Source organism: Scyliorhinus torazame, chromosome 5 (genome assembly GCF_047496885.1).
Source record: "Scyliorhinus torazame isolate Kashiwa2021f chromosome 5, sScyTor2.1, whole genome shotgun sequence".
NCBI classification, from domain to species: Eukaryota; Metazoa; Chordata; class Chondrichthyes; order Carcharhiniformes; family Scyliorhinidae; genus Scyliorhinus; species Scyliorhinus torazame.
Window position 1 is genome coordinate 169794231 of NC_092711.1, and position 20138 is coordinate 169814368.

Consider the following 20138-nt stretch of genomic DNA (forward strand, 5'->3'; position numbering starts at 1 on the left):
AAAATTTCGATCATAAATGTATTGAGCAATTTAAGTGTTAAAAGCATCGGGTTAAAGTGTGATTCACTGCAGTGGTCCTGTTTTTATTTTAAAGAAGGATCCTGTTTTGCAGGGCGTGGGTGTTTTTAGTAGCCAGAAGATGAAATTGACAAAGGAATGTGTTTTTCAGTCTGGGCTAATGGACTGTGGTTTGACTGGGAAAGTACTTGTGGAATTAATATACTTTGCAGCCGTCAGAGATAATTTGTTTTCCAGCTTGGGGAGATGAGGTCATTGCTGGGTGGAACCAAGGAAGGCAGAAAGACATTTAAAAAATCTTTAGAGAGCAGTTTTTGGAGAAAGATTTGGAGGAGTTGAATTCTCGGTCCACAATTCTCCACAGTAAGATAGATTGAGAGCTGTATCTTTCTTTTCCTGTTGTTTAATGGGAGATTGAGTAGTAGTGTTTAAATGGGTAATTGTAAGCTGTTGTTTTTGGGTGTGATGTTAAAATGTTTAATATTGTCGCCATAATAAAATTTTATTTTAAAAATAACCCAAGCTCTATTTCTTCATGTGATCACTCTTGGAGCGAATCATTCTTTCCGCACAGCCTGACAAATTAACTGAAATATTGGGGGTTTGGTCCAGTATCCTAGCCACTGTTGGGGTCTGGTCTGGGATCGGAATAGTGACCGATGTAACAATTGATTTGAGGTCCATTTCCCAGTCAGTCCTCCAGCACCTACCTGACTCTCGATTAGTGCAACATCTATTGCAGTTTTCCAACTGGGATGCAGGCCCCGTTACTTTCAGCTAATTTCAGCCCTCAGCTCTGTCACCCGGCTGTCATTGATATGAGCAATAGAGACAGAAAGGTGCCCGAGGAGAAAGTGGGAAGTTAAAACGTGTGGCTCAAAATCAATACTTCAATATTTGTCAAGTTAAATCCATGTTATTTATACTGGAGTTTTTAATTATTAGATTGAGGCATCGGAGGCAAAGAGTGGAGGGTTTTAAAGTATAACTTTTCCTTTCTAACTAGTGTCCGCCATGGCTCAGGGGGCAGCACTATCACCTCTGGATCATAAGGTTAAGACCCAGTTAGGGACCTGTGGACAAAAACCAGTTCCAACATTCCTCATCCCAGCACTGAGGGAGTGCTGCACTGTCAGAACAGCCTTCTTTCAAATAAGATGTTAAACTGAGGCCCTGTCTGCCCCTCTCAGGTGGATGTAAAAGTTCCCACAGCCACTATTTTGAAGAAGGGCAAGGGGAGTTATCCCCGGTGACCTGGTCACTATTTATCCCTCAATCAACATCACTAAAAACAGATCATCTGCTCATTATCACATTGCTGTGTGTGGGATCTTGCTGTGTGTAAATTGGCTGCTGTGTTTCCTACATTACAACAGTGACTACACTTCAAAAGTACTTCATTGGCTGTAAAGCACTTTGGGACATCCTATGGTTGTGAAAGGCGCTATAGAAATGTAACTTTTTAAATTGAAGGTTTATGTTTTCTGATCTTATCTGGAACTTAATTGATTTCAGCCACACCCAACTTACCATTTAATAAATTCACTTTCGTTCAGACAAGACTTTAACCAATTAAGACAAAATCAGAATTCTCCGGATAGTAAATTTAAAAATAAATTTATTAAATGAAAATATTTACTGAACAACTTTAAGACATTAACTTTTACAACCTCATGTGGGTGATCAGTCTGTAGAAGCGTAACCCTCTCTGGCTCCTTCTTTGACAGTAATTCTTGTGGAATTCAGCCTCGGGAGTCTGGCTCCTTCTTTGACAGTCATTTCCTTAGAACTCGGCCTCGGGAATCTTCAGTACCTGGCCAACAAGGAAGACTTTTGGAACCTCTACTTTTATCCCCAAAGTGACCGTTACCGCACGTCAGAGTTGGGCCTGTTGTAACACGGCAATTGGTCAATTTGGTCACTAGATTAATTTAATTGGATCCCCAATTATTGACGCCACCTTCTCTCATTATCTTAGACAGGAATACAATAGAACTGTTTCATACTATCCCTTTATCTGAGTCTGTACAATCCCTTATTCATACAGTTTCAAATGTTGAGGCGAATCAGAACTTGAAGGTCTCTCTTGCCAGTACATTTATCCTCATTGCACATTCTTTACATACACAGCAATTAAGCTTTTACAGCAAATGAAAATCAAGGTACGATCTAATGGCCACGATGCGCAAGGTGCAAATCCAAGTGCGCCACTTAGATCGCAGGAGAGTCTGAAATCAGGCACCTCACTAAGCGCCAATCGGTTTCAGATCTAACCGGCCTATTCCCATTGGAGAGATCTGGATACAATTAAGGCCAATCTCCATCCCATTAACGGGAAGGACACCCTATGTAAAGGCCTTGATATAAGCGACTCCCGAGTCGGTCACATGGACGCCGATTAGTATTGGCCCATACAGACAAGAGCCAGGCGTCACGGTTCCCGAGGGTTCCCGGGCCATTGGGAGGCCCCTGAGTGGTGAGGGTTAGGGCAGGGTGGCCCTCCCTGGCCCAGCCCCTGGAACGTGTGCACTTGGCACTGCCAGTCTGGCACCGCAAACTTGGGTATTTCACACTCTGCCCATTCATGAAGATCATTCATAAAGACTGAGTCTTGATTTTGTGTAACAATAATGTCTTTCTCCCCATTTCAAATCCCCTGTGAAAATCCAAACACAGAGTATCGTGAAATTATTATATTTATAACAGAACGAGTTGTTGGGATTCACTGCCTGACAATGGTGTAGGAAGTAAATTCAACAGCAACTTTCAAAAGGGAACTGGACAGATTCTGGAGGAAAAGGAACATGCCGGGCGATGGGACTAATTAGAAAGTTCATTCAAAGAGCTAGCATGGGAACAATGGGTGGGATGGCCTCTTCCTGTGCTCTCTGAGACTCATTTGCATTTGAAGAAAGTGGGAAATACCTGGAAGCCACGTCCGACAATGTGGGTAGAAGCAGAGATGTTGGAATGTTTCTAAAAGGAAATTGGACGTGCTTTTGAGGGCAGTAAACTGACAGGGATATGGGGATAGAACGGGGCAATGGTTTGATCTACAGAGATCTGCAAGTTGTAAATCTTTGGAATTCCCTACCCCAGAGGGCTGTGGGAGCTCAGTTATTGAGTGTGTTTAAAGCAGAGACTGACAGATTTATAAATACCAATAACATAAAGGGATATGGGGATAGTGTGGGGGAAAAGCATTGAAGTGGATGATCAGCCATGATCGTATTGAATGGTGGAGCAGGCTCGACGGGCTGAATGACCAACTCCTGCTCCTATGTTCCAATGGTACAATGATAAGCAGGAAAGTAAATTGTGAAGAGGACATAAGGAGGTTAAAAAGGTATATTTTAAATGAGTGGAAATAGATCTGTCAAATGGGGAATAATGTGGGAAAATGTGAAATTGCCCTGTTGGCCAGAAGAATAAAAAAGCTTATTATCTAAATGGTGAGAGATTGCAGAGCTCTGAGATTCAGAGGGATCTGGATGTCCAAGAGCATGAATCACAAAAAGCGAGTATACAGGTACAGCAAGTAATTAGGAAAGCTAATAGAATGTTATTGTTTATTGTGAGGGGAATTGGATACAAAAGTAGGGAGGTTATGCTTCAGTTATACAGGACATTGGTGAGACCACATCTGGAGCACTGTGTACAGTAATGCTCTCATTTAAGGAATGATGTCAATGTGTTGGAAGCAGTTCAGAGAAGGTTTACTGAACTCATACCTGGCATTGGAGGCTAGTCTTATGAGGAATGATTGACAGGCTGGGCTTGTGTCCGATGGAGTTACGGTGACAAGATTGAACCGCATAAGATCCTGAGCGGCCTCGACAGGGTGGATGTGAAAGGATGTTTCCTCTTGTGGGAGGATCTAGAAATTGGAGTAACTTTAAAAGTAACAACTTGGCCATTTAAGGCAGAGGGTTTGGAGTCTTTGGAACTCTCTTCCTCAAAGGGCAGTGGAAGTCGAGACTTTGAATATTTTGAAGGCAGGCTGGATAGATTCTTGAAAAGCAAGGGTGTGAAAGGTTATTGGGCAGGAATAAGACCATACTAAGACCAGACTTAATAGGAACAGGAGTAGGCCATTTGGCCTTTCCAGCCTGGTCCATCTTTCAATAGGATCACAGCTGATCTGACATTTCACACATTCACTTTCCTGCCCTTTCCCTGTAATTCTCGGTTACCTCACTGATCAAGAATCTATCTCAGCCTTAAATAGACAAAGGGCTCTGTCCCAACAACTCTCATTGTTCCAAAGACTCTCAGAAGAATTTCCTCCTCATCTCAGTCTTAAATTGACATCTCTTTATTTTAAGATTATGCCCTCTGGTCCTAGATTCTCCCATGAGGGGAAACATCCTCTCAGCATTTACCCTGTGAAGCTCCTTAAGAATCCTGTATGGTTCAATGAGATCACCTCTCATTGTTCTAAATTCCAATGAGTAGAGTCCCAACCTGTTTAACCTTTACTCCTAAGACACCTCCATACCTGGCATCATCCTCGTGAACCTTCTCTAAACCTCCTCCAATGAAATAATACATTTCCTTACATAAGGGGATCAAAACTGCTCTGTTCTCCAGATGTGGTGTCACCAGCCCCTTGTACAGCTGCAGCAAGACTTCCCGACTCTTATACTCCAACCCCCTTGGAATCAGGGCCAACATTCCATTAGCCTTCCTGATTACCTGCTGCACCTGTCTGTGAGCTTTCTGTGTTTCGTGCACAAGTTCCCCCAAGTCCCTTTGTGTTGCAGCTTTCTGCAGTTTTTCACTATGTAAATAATACTGTTCTTTTGTTCTCCCTTCCGAAATGAACTTCACATTTTCCCACATTATGCTCCAATTGGCAACTTTTTGTCCACTTGCTTAACCTCTCAATATCTCTTTGCAAACTGTTTGTATCCCCCTCGCAACTTGCGTTTCTACCAATGTCCTGTTGTCTTCAAATTTGGGCACAGTACGTTCGCTTCCTTCCTCCAAGTCATTAATATAAATTGTACACAGTTGCGATCCCAGGACTGATCCCTGGGGAACCCCACTGGTTACAGGTCACCAACCTGAAAAAGAACCCCTTATCCCCACTCGCTGTTTCCTGCTCATTAGCCAATTCTCTATCCACGCCAACTCCATGGGTTCTTCTCTCATGACATAACGTTTTGTGAAGTACCTTGTGAAAGGCCTTCTGGAATTTTAAATACAACACATCTACTGGTCCCCCTCTATCCACTCTGGTTGAAACTTTCTCGAAACACTCTGATAAATTAGTCTGACACGTTTTCCCTTTCACAAAGCCATGTTGACTCTGCTTGATTAGATTATGATTTTCTCAATGTGCTCCTACTACTTCCCAATAATTGATTCCAACATTTTTTTCAACAATAAATAATCGCCCTATAGTGTCTTATTTTTTTCCTCCCTCCCATTCTGAATCGGAGGGTTGTCACAGTGGCAGTTTTCCAATCCTCTGGTACTTCCCCAGAATCCAAGGATTTTTGGAAAATTACGATCAATGCATCCACTATCTCTGTAGACATTTCTTTTAGGATCCTCGGATGCAGCCATCCAGGGGACTTATCTTATCCCCATTAGTTTGTCCAAAATGACTTCTCCAGTGATGGTATTTAATTGCTCCATTTGTATTCTTTAGTATTAATGGGATAGGCAAAGTATCTTCCACCATAAAGACTGATGCAAAAAACTCTGTTTAACTCCTCTGCCATTTCCTTGTTCCCCATAACTGACACAGCGGCGTGGAGGCACTGTTGCTTCACAGCTCCAGGGACCCGGGTTCAATTCCCGGCTTGGGTCACTGTCTGTACGGAGTCTCCACGTTCTCCCCAAAATGCGTGGGTTTCCTCCCACAAGTCCCAAAAGACGTGCTTGTTAGGTGAATTGGACATTCTGAATTCTCCCTCTGTGTACCCGAACAGGGGCCGGAGTGTGGCGACTGGCGGATTTTCACAGTAACTTCATTGCAGTGTTAATGTAAGCCTATTTGTAACAATAATAAAGATTATAATAATAAAGAATATTATTACTATTTCCTCAGATGTATTTTCTAAGGGGCCTCTGTGGAGTTGAGGTTTCAATCAGATCAGCCGTGAACTTATTGAATGGTGGAGCAGGCTCGAGGGGCCGAGTGGCCTACTCCTGCTCCTAATTCGTATGTTATCACAACCTTTATAATAGATTGTAGCATTTTCCCTCCTACTGATGCCAGGTTAATGGGCCTGTGCTTCCCTGTTTTCTCTCTCCCTCCTTAAATATTGGGGTTACATTTACCACCTTCCAATCTGCAGGAACCATTCCAGAATCTATAGAATTTTGAGAGATGATCACCAATGTATCCACTGTCTCTCCAGCCGCCTCTTTCAACACTCTGGGATGTAGAGAAGCTTTTGGAGATTTATTAACTTTCAATCTCATTAATTTCTCCAGTACTGCTTTTTCACTAATACTAATCTCTTTCATTCCCTCGTGCTCACTGGTCCCTTGGTTCTCTGGTGTTTTTGGGACAATTTCTGTATCTTCCTCCGTGAAGACAAACACATTGTTTAGTTTCTCTGTCATTTCCTTATTCCCCACTTTAAACTCTCCTTCGCTGCCTGGAATGGACCCACATTGGTCTTTGCTAATCTTTTCCTTTTCAAATTCCTATCGGAGCTTTTCCAGTTCTCCCCAGTTTGCTCTCATATTCTATTTTCTCTTCCATCAGTTTCTTGGTCCTCCTTTGCTGAATTCTAAAACAAGTTCCCAATCCTCAGGCTCACTACTATTTGGGCCACTTTATGAGTCTCCTCCATTGATCTAATAGAATCTTTAACTTTTTTTGTTAGCCACGATAGCTTCATTTTGCTGTTTAATCTTTGCTTCTCAAAGGAATCTATATTTTATGTAAATAAAATGTGAGTGGTTGCCTGTCTATTGTCTATCGTCATACACAGAACAACAAAGAAGAAAGGACAGCACAGGAACAGGCCCTTCGGCCCACCAAGCCTGCTCGGATCATGATGTCTGTCTAAACTAAAACCTTTTGTGCTTCCAGGGTCTGTATCCGTCTATTCCCATCCTATTCATGTATTCGTCAAGGTGCCTCTTAAATGTCACTATCGTACCTGCTTCCACCACCTCCTCCAGCAGCGAGTTCCAGGCACTCACCACCCTCTGTGTAAAAAAACCTCCCTCACAGATCTCCTCTAAACTTTGCCCCTCACACCTTAAACCTGTCACCTGGTAATTGAATTTTATAACCTGGGAAAAAGCTTCTGACTATCCACTCTGTCCGTGCCACTCAGTTTTGTAAGCTTTTATCAGGTCGTCCGTCAACCTCCGTCGCTCTAGTGAAAACAATATGAGTATATCCAACATCTCCTCTTAGCTAATACCCTCCAGGCCAGGAAACATCCTGGTAAACCTCCTCTGTACTCTCTCCAAAGCCGCAACATCCTTTTGGTAATATGGTGACCAGAATTGTCGGCAATATTCCACGTGTGGCCTAACTAAGGTTCTGTACAGCTGCAGCATGACTTGCCAATTTTTATACTCAATGCCCCGACCAATGAAGACAAGCATGCCGCCTGCCTTCTTAGCTCCTTATCCACCTGCGTTGCCACTTTCAGTGATAGGTTTATTGTAATTTCCCAATCTACCACAGACAACTTGTCCCTCATACCATGACAGCTTCCTTCTGTGAGAAACACCCAGATAAATTAGACAAAAGAACCCTGTAACCACCATAGCCCATCTTCATGAGAACATGGCTACTTTGGGGACTAAATATCTTCCAACGTGCAAACACCTTTTCATTCTGTGCTCCTCGCCAAACTTGGAACCAGGTAATCGCAACTAGCCTCAAAAATGGTCAGCCCATCGGAGCCAGAGGTGTTAGACTGGCCAGTCCAGCAGAAAGAAACCCTCCAATCATCACCATTCACCAGATGTCAGAATGAACAAAATGTAGTCCTGGATGTCAGTGAGAGCAGAACCAATAACAACGGAGCCAACATCTGTAATTTGTGAACTTGTTGGAGTCACAACAGGGTGTGATGAATCACAATCCCCCCCCTCCCCACATTGAGAGATGAATGGTCTCTCCCCAGCATTAACTTGCTAGTGTCTCCGTAGTTGGGAAGGATCATTCAATGTCTCCCCTGCTCAGAGCAGGTGAATGGCCTCTGCCAGGTGTGAAGTCGCTCGTGTTCCCGCAGGGTGTCTGGATATCTGAATCCCTTCTCTCACTAAGAGCAGGTTAACACCTTCTCCCCTGTGTGAACTCGCTGGTGTATCTGCAGGTGGGATAACTGAGCGAATCCCTTCTCACACTGAGAGCAGGTGAACGGCCTCTCCCCAGTGTGAACTCGCTGGTGTGTCAGAAGGCTCGATGAAGTAGTGAATCCCTTCCCACACCGAGAGCAAGTGAACGGCCTCTCCCCAGTGTGAACTCGCTGGTGTGTCTGCAGGCTGGTTAACTGAGTGAATCCCTTCTCACACTGAGAGCAGGTGAACGGCCTCTCCCCAGTGTGAACTCGCTGGTGTGTCAGCAGGCTCGATGAAGTAGTAAATCCCTTCTCACAGTGAGAGCAGGTGAATGGCCTCTCCCCAGTGTGAACTCGCTGGTGTGTCTGCAGGCTGGATAACTGAGTGAATCCCTTCTCACACTGAGAGCAGGTGAACGGCCTCTCCCCAGTGTGAACTCGCTGGTGTATCTGCAGGTGGGATAACTGAGCGAATCCCTTCTCACATTGAGAGCAGGTGAACGGCCTCTCCCCAGTGTGAACTCGCTGGTGTGTCAGAAGGCTCGATGGAGTAGTGAATCCCTTCTCACACTGAGAGCAAGTGAACGGCCTCTCCCCAGTGTGAACTCGCTGGTGTGTCAGCAGGATCGATGAAGTAGTAAATCTCTTCTCACAGTGAGAGCAGGTGAACGGCCTTTCCCCAGTGTGAACTCGCTGGTGTGTCTGCAGGCTGGATAACTGAGCGAATCCCTTCTCACACTGAGAGCAGGTGAACGGCCTCTCCCCAGTGTGAACTCGCTGATGTATCCGCAGGCTCAATGAAGTAGTGAATCCCTTCTCACACTGAGAGTACGTGAATGGCCTCTCCCCAGTGTGAACTCGCTGGTGTTTCCGCCGGCTGGATAACTCAGTGAATCCCTTCCCACACTGAGAGCAGGTGAACGGCCTCTCCCCAGTGTGAACTCGCTGGTGTGACTGCAGGGTGGCTAATCGACTGAATCCCTTCTCACACACAGAGCAGGTGAATGGCCTCTCCCCAGTGTGACTGCGTCGATGAACTTCCAGCTTTGATGGAGCCCTGAATCCCTTTCCACAGTCCCCACATTTCCACGGTTTCTCCATGTTCTGGGTCTCCTTGTTTCTCTCCAGGTTTGACTAACAGTTGAAGCCTCGATCACACACAGAACACATGTACAGTCTCTCTCAGGGGCTGGTTTAGCTCACTGGGCTAAATCGCTGGCTTTGAAAGCAGACCAAGGCAGGCAGCAGCACGGTTTAATTCCCGTACCAGGCTCCGGAATGTGGCGACTAGGGGCTTTTCACAGTAACTTCATTGAAGCCTACTTGTGACAATAAGCGATTTTTATTTCATTTTCATTTCATTTCATTTTACCCGCTGTGAACGGTGCAATATTTTTTCAGACTGTGTAACTTGTTAAAAGCTCTTTCCACAGTCAGTGCTCTGGAGCACTCTCACTCGGGTGTGTGTGTCTCGGTGCTTTTCCAGTCACACTGATGGTTAAAATCTTTTGAAGCCGACAGAACAGACAAACATTTCTCCTTCTAGATTCAAAGGCCGATAATATTCAGTTCCAAGGAATTGAAAGACTCAGCCAGATCGAGACGTAAAGTTTGAGATTTCTCTCTGTAATTCCTCCTCTTCGTCTAATATCCTGTGAAAACAATTTACAAAAGACATCACTGTCAGTACAGAATAGAAATTCAGAACAGACAATTCTAGTTCCTAGAGAACATTCTTTACTCTCTCATTCCTCAAAAGCTGTAAATCTCCGTCCCACACACTCTCCCTCCATTCTCACTCTGCTGTATCTAATATCCACCCACCCAATTCTTCCACAACTTGAAAGATCACCAGAGGGTCCTGGAGATGGGCAAGGTGAGGTGAGACCTGGCTCCCACCTCACCTTACAGTGAATTATGTTGCTTTATCCCGTGACCCTGAAAATTGTATCCGACAACTCCGTCAAGTCTTTCAATAATCCGACTACTGCCTTGGTCTTCGCTAAATCCTTGAAGGGGAAGAATTGGAGCGAAGATTTGCAGCCCAGACTAACTGAGACTCTAATCTGGACTCTTTCCCTATGATGGTGTTGTTGTCTGAATTTGTTATCTGTTATCCTGTTGAAGGGAGTTGTTATTCCGTGAGGGCCGCTTGAATGTCTTCTTCTTCTCCTCGAGTGTTCCAGGGACTTGTATTATATTATCTCAGTTATGGCAGATGGGCTGTGTGCTTATATTCCATCGTCTTTCTTCTATTATCCGAGCGTCAATCATGGCAGATCCTTGTGGTGCCATTGCCAAAGGGTGGGAAGTGGTGGATGCAGGTCTTCATGGGTGGGTCTAAAATGTGGGAGGGACATTCGATCCCCATTCCCTTGTTGGCCCTTCTTTTCTTCTCCTCAGTTTGGAGAAGGTACCCTGAGGGTAACGCCAGTCTGGCCATCGGATTAATCCTCCGGGTCCTCAGTCTTACTGAGTAATGTCCCCTTGGATCTATTGTGGTGGTGATTCTTTTGTATTTTTGTTATAATGGGAGGGGTTATGTTGACTTTATCCTACTCTGGTACAGGCGGGGCTTTTATCTGTGAAAGGAGCAGTTTGGGGAGACTTTGGTGCCTCTGGTGTAAAGTGAGTTGGAGGAGGGGGTAATGGCGAACGCCCGATTGTGGTGTGAAAATCTGTTCCTGTTCTCTCTGTCGCCTAACTAATGGTGGCAGTTAATCTGCAAATTTTCTCAGGTAATGTATGGGGTATCCATCACCCTATCAGAAGGAAAAATATCCTCTCCTTTCTTAAGGAGAAAGTCGACATAACCTTAGTGCAGAAAACTCATCTGGATGATGAGGAACAGTTCTGGTCACCCTATTATCGGAAGGATATTGATAAACTAGAAAGAGTGCAGAAGAGATTTACAAGGATGCTGCCAGGACTTGATGGTCTATTTTAACCTGTTAACTGGTTGTTCAATTGATCTGGCATTTCATCTCGAGGCTCTGGTCCCTCAAATATCCTGTTCCAAATGAATTCTGCAACGTGTTGCTTGGATTTATGTTGGCAATATCTCTTGTTCCACTTTGTGCCCATTTCCCACCATTTTTTCTGTTACTCTGTAGCACTCATTGTTTAAAAAATGATTTAAAAAATAATAACTTATTAAAAATCTGTCCACCTCATCCGTGAATATATTCAATGACCCCCACATCCCACTGGTCCCTGTGGAAGAGAAATCCAGAGACTAATAACCCTCTGAGGGAAGAGATGACTGGAAATATATAACATAGCTACAGTACAATATTACAAAGCTAGAAATAATAATAAATATACTTTCTTACAGAACCATAAATATCTAATTTGTACCACATAACACGAGACATGTCTCCGTCTGATATTCATTTACTGTCTCCTTAAATGTCAGCCATCTCCTGGGGAAACCAGCCCTTTCATTGTGAACATTGGTAAAGAGACCGTCCTTTCAGAAAGACAAATAAATGTGTCAAGCTGAGGGAGCAAAGGATGCTAATGTCTTTACGAGAGAGAGAGACCTGGGCCAAGCTTTTCAGAGTCTGCACCCTCCCTCGATTCACTTCCATTCCCTTCAGAATGAGAAAATAAAGAGTTTTACTCACAGATGTTGGAGAGAGGAGGAAGTTTTCAGTCCGTGTGAGGTCCTAGTTCTGCTCATTGTTCAGCTTCCACATTCAGACAATGGGGGGGCTGATTGGATGGAGGAAGAGAGTCCTTCCGGTTCACCAACTCTTCCCATTGGGCAACAACTTTGCGGCGCGCGCAAAGGAATCTGTGGTGACGTCTCACGGTTCCAGTGCGCAAGCGCGGCAACTCCGCCCGACTCATTGTTCCCCCTCCTCGAGACAAGGTTTCCAGACAACCGGCTGACAGCTCCGGCCACAGCGAGAAGCCTCTCGGTGATTTCCCCTCCTCCCGGCCCGGGACTGCGCATGTCCAAGAGAGAGGAGAGGCTGCGCATGTGCGAGGAAAAGCTCACGCCCTGACCTTCCTGATGAGGTGTTGACCAATGAGAAGAGTTAGGACCGGAAGGACTCTACATCTCCAGCCAATCAACGCGAGCTCTGTGTGAATGGTGATTGAGCTTCACACAGACTGAAACTTCCTCCTGTCTCCGACACCTGTGAGTAAAACACTTTCTTTTCTCCCCCCTTTCCATTTCTTTTCTCATTCTGACCTTCAATTGGTCACGTGCAGCAACTGAAGGGAAAGGAAGTGAATCCAGGGAGGGTGCAGACCCTGGAAGGCTTGGCCCAGGACAGGCGCAGCAGGCGGTGGATGGGGAGTGGAGCTCCCTCTGCGCTGTCTCCATCAAGCGCAGGCTCTCGGAGGGCCAGGTCGGCGTTTGCGGAATGGAGGAAGGAGGGGAGCTGGATATGTTACTGAAAGCGGCAGGTCGGATTGGGGCCAGGGTTGGAATTCTAACGGAAGACCGCGCCCGCCGCCGGCAGCCCGGGGTGGGTTGGTGGTGGGTTGCTGCTGCTCCTGGAGGCTCCGGGTGTTGGCTCCTTGGACAGTCGGGATAGACTCTGGGACTTTCCAGCCTTTTACTGACTGTTGCCTACATGTTGCTTTTCGTGAGTTTCGGCTGGAAGGTCTCGAGGGCCGGAGGTCACGACATGGAACGTGTAATTTGGTGAACTTTTTGGGGGCATTGTATTGTCAAAGTTAATATTTTCCCGCTTCTGTGATAGAAAAATTCAACACACTCGTTACGACAGAATAACAAGCTTTATTTTCGAAAACAACTGCTTGCAGTAATGGCTGAAACTTGAAGTCAGAGGGCAGTCAACAAAACTGCTCAGTCTGTCACAAGTTCTGCGCTTTTTGCGGAGAATTAGCTCAATATTTATACATTAACTTTATCAAGATTATATGACAACAGTATGGTCAGGAGTTTGAGCGGAAATACAAACGGAAGCAAGACCAGACCATGTTTGGCCATATCACTCATACCATTATTTAGTCGTTGGAGGGAACATTGAAACGTCAGAATAGACTTGTTTTTTCCTGAATTATCTTTGTTTTAAATTCCTACGGTCCTGGGTTATGACGAGTTAGTTTTATCAGGAGTTGCCGAGGTCCGGTGTTTTGGAATGGCTTGACCTTCGCTGATCTTTTCAGACTTCAAGTTATGCAGAGTTGGTCCGTGGCCATACTAGTCTGAAAATAGTTAGGGCAGAATTCTTTACCTGGGCCTGGGGAGCTGGAATGAGTAGTTTCAGTCTATCTGGTATTGTCTCAAACCTTTTGACCAATCTTCCCATTGACCAGTTTTCTCATCATGCCATTACTTAATTCGTACCATATCACATTCCCTCCTTTTGTCATATCATGACAACTAGTTAAATAGGTATATCCATGACTCGTTTGAAAATGCATTTCCACAAGCAACCAAGAAATCCTAACCCTAGTAGAATTAGGAGTAGTAGAATGAAGGCCTTAAAGATCCAATCAAATAATCCGTGACCCAACCATCCTTGCCAACCCGGCGGGTTATAGTCATGAAATTCACTGCCAATCTCTTGAATTTGAGCAGCCTGTCTCTTAATATGGTCGGCCAAGTTAGTGATATTTTCAGAGCCATCTGGAATATAAGTACAGCACTCCTGACCTATGATAGCGCACGTTCCTCCCTGAGAGACTAACAGATAATCCAAAGCCAGTCGATTTTGTAATGCCACGGTCCGGACAGCTACTAGCTCAGCTGAGACCTCAGCCAGTGCCTATCCAGCTTCCCTGGCTTCTGCTGCCATTACGTTCGCCGGTTGTTCCAATGCTGTGGCCATGTGCATCAGTTCGTCGGATGCCTTGCCCGTTTCGTACAAGGGAAAGGCCATCATAAAGAACTGCTCTGTTTCAGAAATAGTCCTTTTTGCTCGCGAGGGGGAGTGCTTAAGGCTGGGTAGGTGACGCATTTGAGGTATAACATATCCCAAAAAGCAGGATCCTGTCCAATCAATGGGGAGCCATGGATATGCCGCATATAAAATAGGTTCCATTATAGGCCGTAAAATCATCAGCTGATGTCATCCAGGGAATTGGGGATGTCTGTCCCCATGAAATGTTAGAGGTTATATTCCATACCTTGGACCAATCACAGTTAAACATGCCCTTGTTGGATATGCCTGGTACCGGTCCTTGCCAGTCAACTGTAAGGTTGCATCTACTTTGCCCCATTAACTTTCCTTTCCCTGATTTATTAAAACACATGGAACCTTGAACATTATACGAGTGGACAGTGAGGGAGGGTGGAGTCAAGGCATGATTATAGGTAGGTTGATACGAAGCTGAAAATTTAGTCATGTCATAGCCAGCAGATCTCCATATTTCCATATCCCCCCTATCTCCCCTGCTCCCTGTTTGATTTTGTCGTAAAATCCATTCAACCATCTCTGCGATATGAAAGGGGAGGGATTGGAGAGGTAGTCCTTCCCTCGAATGGACGGGGATGTGGGTACAAACCCAACACTTGCTTACGTTCAATTGTTCGGCATAAAGATATGACATATATAAATAGGTATTGGAAGGCAGGTCTCGTTGAGGTCGTTTTGTTTTTACTACCGAGTGGCCATTAAGGCTAAATAGTCCAGAGAGTCCAAAAATTATAATGAAGATCTTCATCCTGTGTTCTCGTCTGGGTTGGAGACTATCTTCTGGCAATCGATTAGATGTATCCAACTTGAACGTCCTTCAAGTTTGACGGAGGTTGGTGTAGTCAGCAGTACGAGGAAGGGTCTGCTCCAGCGTTGTCCTAGTTTCTTTCTGTCCCAGTTTTTCACCAACACGTGGTCTCCGGGTTTGATCACTGGATATCGAGGGACGGCTGTCCCTGCCGTTACTGGGAGATGTGCCTGTTTTACCTGTGAGTGGAGAAACTTCAGAGAAAGTGTTAATTGCTTCAAATAGTTCTGCATTTGTTCCCCCATCACATGGAGGTCTACTCCCTCTAGGGGTTTTTCATGGGCATCCCAGGGAGTCCTCAGTGGCCGACCATAGACTATCTCTGCAGCTGACAGTCCGGTCCGCAAATGGGGAGTCACTCGCATGTGGAACAGTGCCAAGGGTAAAACTTTTAGCCAATTTAACCCAGTTTCTTCAGTTAATTTAGATAATTTGTCTTTTAAAGTCCCGTTGGCTCTTTCCACAATTCCTGCAGCCTGCGGGTGATACGCGCAGTGCAGTTGCTGTTTAATTACGAGTGCTTCGCACAATTCAGTATTGATTCGAGCCACTAAATGTGGTCCATTGTCTGAGCTCACCATTTTGGGTGCCCCAAAACGAGGAATGACTTCCGTTAACAACAGCTTCACCACTGTATGTGCCGTACATTTAGTGGTGGGGAAGGCTTCAATCAATTTACTAAACACATCGATTATGACTAAACAATATTTATAGCACTGTGCTTTTGGCAATTCGATAAAATCAAGCTGTTATACAGGCAAAAGGGCCATCTGGCAAGGCAGTGGTTCCTGGAGGGCATTTAATGCCTTTACCCATATTATGCTTCATGCAAATAACGCATCGATCCAGCCGCATTTGTGCTGCTGTATTCAGATCTGGGTGCCACCAAGCTTTCAGGAGTAGCTGTACCATTCCCTCCTTGCCAAGATGGGTACAAGAATGCAAATAATCAATAAGTATCGGCAATAAAGAATTCGGAATACAAACTTGACCAACGGGAGTAAGCCAGAGGTCTCGTGTCAAGGAGTGTGAACACCCCATTGACTTCCATAGTGTGCACTCGGAATCAGAGGCGTCCCTCTGTAAATTTTGAACTTCAGTTATCTCTGGCATGCCCTTCGTTCCGAATGCAGGTACCTGGTTTAGAGCCTCATTAGCCCCACTGGGAACAATCACAGAGGCTGATATACCCGCAGCCTTAGCAGCCGAATCAGCACGGGCATTTTCTAATTGAACAGGAGTGTCCCCCTTTGTGTGCGCAGCACATTTAATAATTGCCAATTGATGGGGAAGCTAAATAGCATCGAGGAGATTTTTAACCCAAAGAGCATTTTGAATGGGAGCTCCCGCTGAGATGAGAAAGCCTCGCTGTTGCCAGAGACGACCAAAATCGTGGGTCACGCCAAAGGCATACCTAGAATCAGTGTAAACATTAGTACTTTTATCTGTGGCCAAAATACATGCTCGAGTAAGGGCAAATAGCTCGGCTTTTTGTGCGGAGACAGGGGTCTCGAAGGCTGCTGCTTCCTGCACGTCAGTGTCAGTTACCACGGCATATCCCGACTGTGGGATGCCAGTGAGAGAAATGGAGGAACTGCCATCAACATAAAAAATTAGATCTGGATTATCAATAGGCCGGTCCATTAAATCTGGGCGAGGTGTGGTGAGGAAGTGATTCCGAAACAAACAGTCGTGTGGCGGGTCCGCAAGGTTATCGGGGGGATGTTCGAGGAACACAGCATGATTTAAGGTAGAACAGTAATGAAAAGAGAGGTAGGGGTTTTGCAATAGTGAAACCTCATAGCAGCTCAAGCGGGCTTGAGTCAGATGCTGGGTTTGCTGAGACGTTAGGAGAGCCACAGGTATGCACTTGTACTGGCTGGTGAAGGGTCAGATTAGAGGCTGCCTGTGCTAACAAATGGACAGCCGTAAGAATTTGGGTGCAGGGAGGTAGACCGCAAGCTACAGGATCCAATTTCGTAGAATAGTAGGCGACCGGGCGATGCCGGTCACCGTGTTCTTGTGTTAGAACACCAGTGGCACATTCATCAAGAACATTAACGTACAACTGAAAGGGTCTGTCATACATAGGTCATCCTAGCGCTGGGGTGGTAGCCAGGGCGTTTTTGAGAGTAACAAAAGATTGCTTTGCTGAATCAGGAAGTTCACACTTAAGAGGAGCATTTTGAGAGGAGTATGGAGTTAAATCTTTAGTATGGACAGTAATATTCGGAATCCATTGTTAGATTTCTTTGAAGAGATAACAAATAGGTTAGACCAAGGAGAGCCAATGGATGTTATCTATCTTGACTTCCAAATGGCCTTTGATAAGGTGCCTCACGGGAGACTGCTGAGTAAAATAAGGGCCCATGGTATTCGAGGCGAGGCACTAACATGGATTGACGCTTGGCTGTCAGGCAGAAGGCAGAGAGTTGGGATAAAAGGTTCTTTTTCGGAATGGCAACCGGTGACGAGTGATGTCCCGCAGGGTTCAGTGTTGGGGCCACAGCTGTTCTCTTTATATATTAACGATCTAGATGGCGGGACTGGGGGCATTCTGGCTAAGTTTGCCGATTATACAAAGATAGGTGGAGGGGCAGGTAGTTTGGAGGAGGTGGGGAGGCTGCAGAAAGATTTAGACAGTTTAGGAGAGTGGTCCAAGAAATGGCTGATGAAATTCAACGTGGACAAGTGCGAGGTCTCGCACTTTGGAAAAAAGAATAGAGGCATGGACTATTTTCTAAACGGTGACAAAATTCATAATGCTGAAGTGCAAAGGGACTTGGGAGTCCTAGTCCAGGATTCTCTAAAGGTAAACTTGCAGGTTGAGTCCGTAATTAAGAAAGCAAATGCTTGTCATTTATCTCAAGAGGCTTGGAATATAAAAGCAGGGATGTACTTCTGAAGCTTTATAATGCATTAGTTAGGCCCCATTTAGAATACTGTGAGCAATTTTGGGCCCCACACCTCAGGAAGGACATACTGGCACTGGAGCGGGTCCAGTGGAGATTCACACAGATGATCCCAGGAATGGTCGGCCTAACATACGATGAACGTCTGAAGATCCTGGGATTATATTCATTGGAGTTTAGGAGGGTGAGGGGAGATCTAATAGAAACTTACAAGATAATGAATGGCTTAGATAGGGTGGATGTAGGGAAGATGTTTCCATTAGCAGGGGAGAGTAGGACCCGGGGGCACAGCCTTAGAATAAAAGGGAGTCACTTTAGAACAGAGATAAGGAGAAATTTCTTCAGCCAGAGAGTGGTGGGTCTGTGGAATTCATTGCCACAGAGGCCGGTGGAGGACGGGACGTTGAGTATCTTGAAGACAGAAGTTGACAAATTCTTGATTTTTCGAGGAATTAAGGGCTATGGAGAGAGCGGGTAAATGGAGTTGAAATCAGCCATGATTGAATGGTGGAGTGGACTCGATGGGCCGAATGGCCTTACTTCCGCTCCTATGTCTTATGGGTAAGGATGGGTGACAGGATCGGAAATTGTGGTTTGGGTCTTCACTGACCAAATGTTTTATTGATCCGAAAGGTGTAAAAGGGACCAAACTCCAGCAGAAATCGAGCAGAGCTGAGAACAGACGACTTGCTGTGTGGGAACAGGGAGATAAACAAATCCCAGAGGACAGAGAAAACAAGAATGCCTGGAATCCTAGACAACACCCTGAGTGTCAAGGCCCCCCCCCCCCGCCCCACCGTGTGTGGGACTCTCATCCTCCTTGCACCTATCTTCCCGCCATCATCTCTCTGGCGCGGGAAAAAAACCCGCGCTTTCCTAGAATCATCCCGCCCCCTATGGCGCAGCTCCCCTTACAGCCCCGTTCCCATTCCCCATCCCCCGCCTGTGTCTCTTTTTCCCCCCCACCGGCGCCCACATTTCTCAGTGTCCCCCCCGTCAAAGACCGTCCCGATACAATGAACCTCCCTTTCCCCAATTTACATCTCTATACATCAACATTGTCGTTTTCCCTCCCACATCAGTCCCTCAGTTCTGGTCCAGTTTCTCTTTTTGGATGAAGGTCCATGCTTCTTCCGACGTCTCAAAATAGTAATGTCTATCCTAGTACGTGACCCATAATCGCGCCGGCTGCAACATCCCGAACTTTACTTTCTTCTTATGCAGCACCTCCTTGGCTCGATTGAAACTCGCCCTCCTTCTCGCCACCTCCGCGCGCCAGTCCTGATACACTCGTATCAGCGCATTCTCCCATCTGCTACTTCGTACCTTCTTGGCCCAGCTCAAAACAACCTCTCTGTCGTTGAAGCGGTGAAATCGCACGATCATCGCCCTTGGTGGTTCTCCAGCCTTTGGTCTCCTCGCAGGGACCCGGTGGGCCCCTTCCACTTCCAAGGGGTCCGAGGGGGCCTCAGTTCCCATTAGCGAACGTAACATCATGCTCGCATAAGCCCCGCCGTCAGCTCCTTCCACTCCCTCGGGAAGACACAGGATCCGGAGGTTCTTTCTCCTTGATCTATTTTCCAGGACTTCAATTCTTTCGATGCACTTCTCATGAATCGCCTCGTGCGTCTGCATTTTGACCGCCAGGCCCAGGATCTCGTCCTCGTTATCAGTTACCTTCTGCTACACCACACAGAGCTCTATCGCCTGGGCCTTTTGTGTCTGTTTAAGCCCCTCGATTGCCTGTAACATCGGGGCCAGCACCTCCTTTTTTAACACCTCCACACACCGTCTGAGAAATTCATCCTGGTCCGGTCCCCATGTCGCCTGGGCTCCCTCCGACGCCATCTTGTTTCTTTCTTTCCTCTGCCGCTACCCTCGAGGATCCTCCGTGATCTGGCCGCCGACGCCGATCTTTTTCTTTCACACTGCGGGGGGGGGGGACTCCCTGCTGCTTCACCCCACACCGGGTTTTGTCGCGAAAATGTCCCGTTGGGGCTCTTAAAAAGAGCCCGAAGGTCCGTCAGAGCTGGAGCCGCCGAAACGTGCGACTTAGCTGGTCATCGCCGCAACCGGAAGTCCAATAATCTTTATTGTCACAAGTAGGCTTACATTAACACTGCAATGAAGTTACTCTCAAAAGCCCCTACGCTCCACATTTTGGCACCTGCTCTCAGTGCGGGAAGGGATTTATTTCCACATCCCACCTGCAGATACACCAGCGAGTTCACACTGG

At 46.0% G+C, this 20138-nt stretch overlaps 1 protein-coding gene across 1 annotated transcript; it reads right to left on the reverse strand.

Annotated features, from left to right (window-relative positions):
- Positions 1 to 1665: 1665 nt before the first annotated feature.
- Positions 1666 to 12195, reverse strand: LOC140420594 (uncharacterized). The gene is made up of 2 exons (XM_072504593.1): positions 11909 to 12195; positions 1666 to 9934 (listed from the first exon to the last, which is right to left on the reverse strand). The coding sequence occupies exon 2, from the start codon at positions 9381 to 9383 to the stop codon at positions 8265 to 8267; it is 1119 nt and encodes a 372-aa protein (XP_072360694.1). The 5' UTR covers positions 9384 to 9934; positions 11909 to 12195; the 3' UTR covers positions 1666 to 8264.
- Positions 12196 to 20138: the final 7943 nt, after the last annotated feature.

What these genes read in the sequence shown, in the direction of transcription:
- LOC140420594 (XM_072504593.1), bottom strand. Translation starts at nt 9,383, where the DNA reads ATGGAGAAACCGTGGAAATGTGGGGACTGTGGAAAGGGATTCAGGGCT.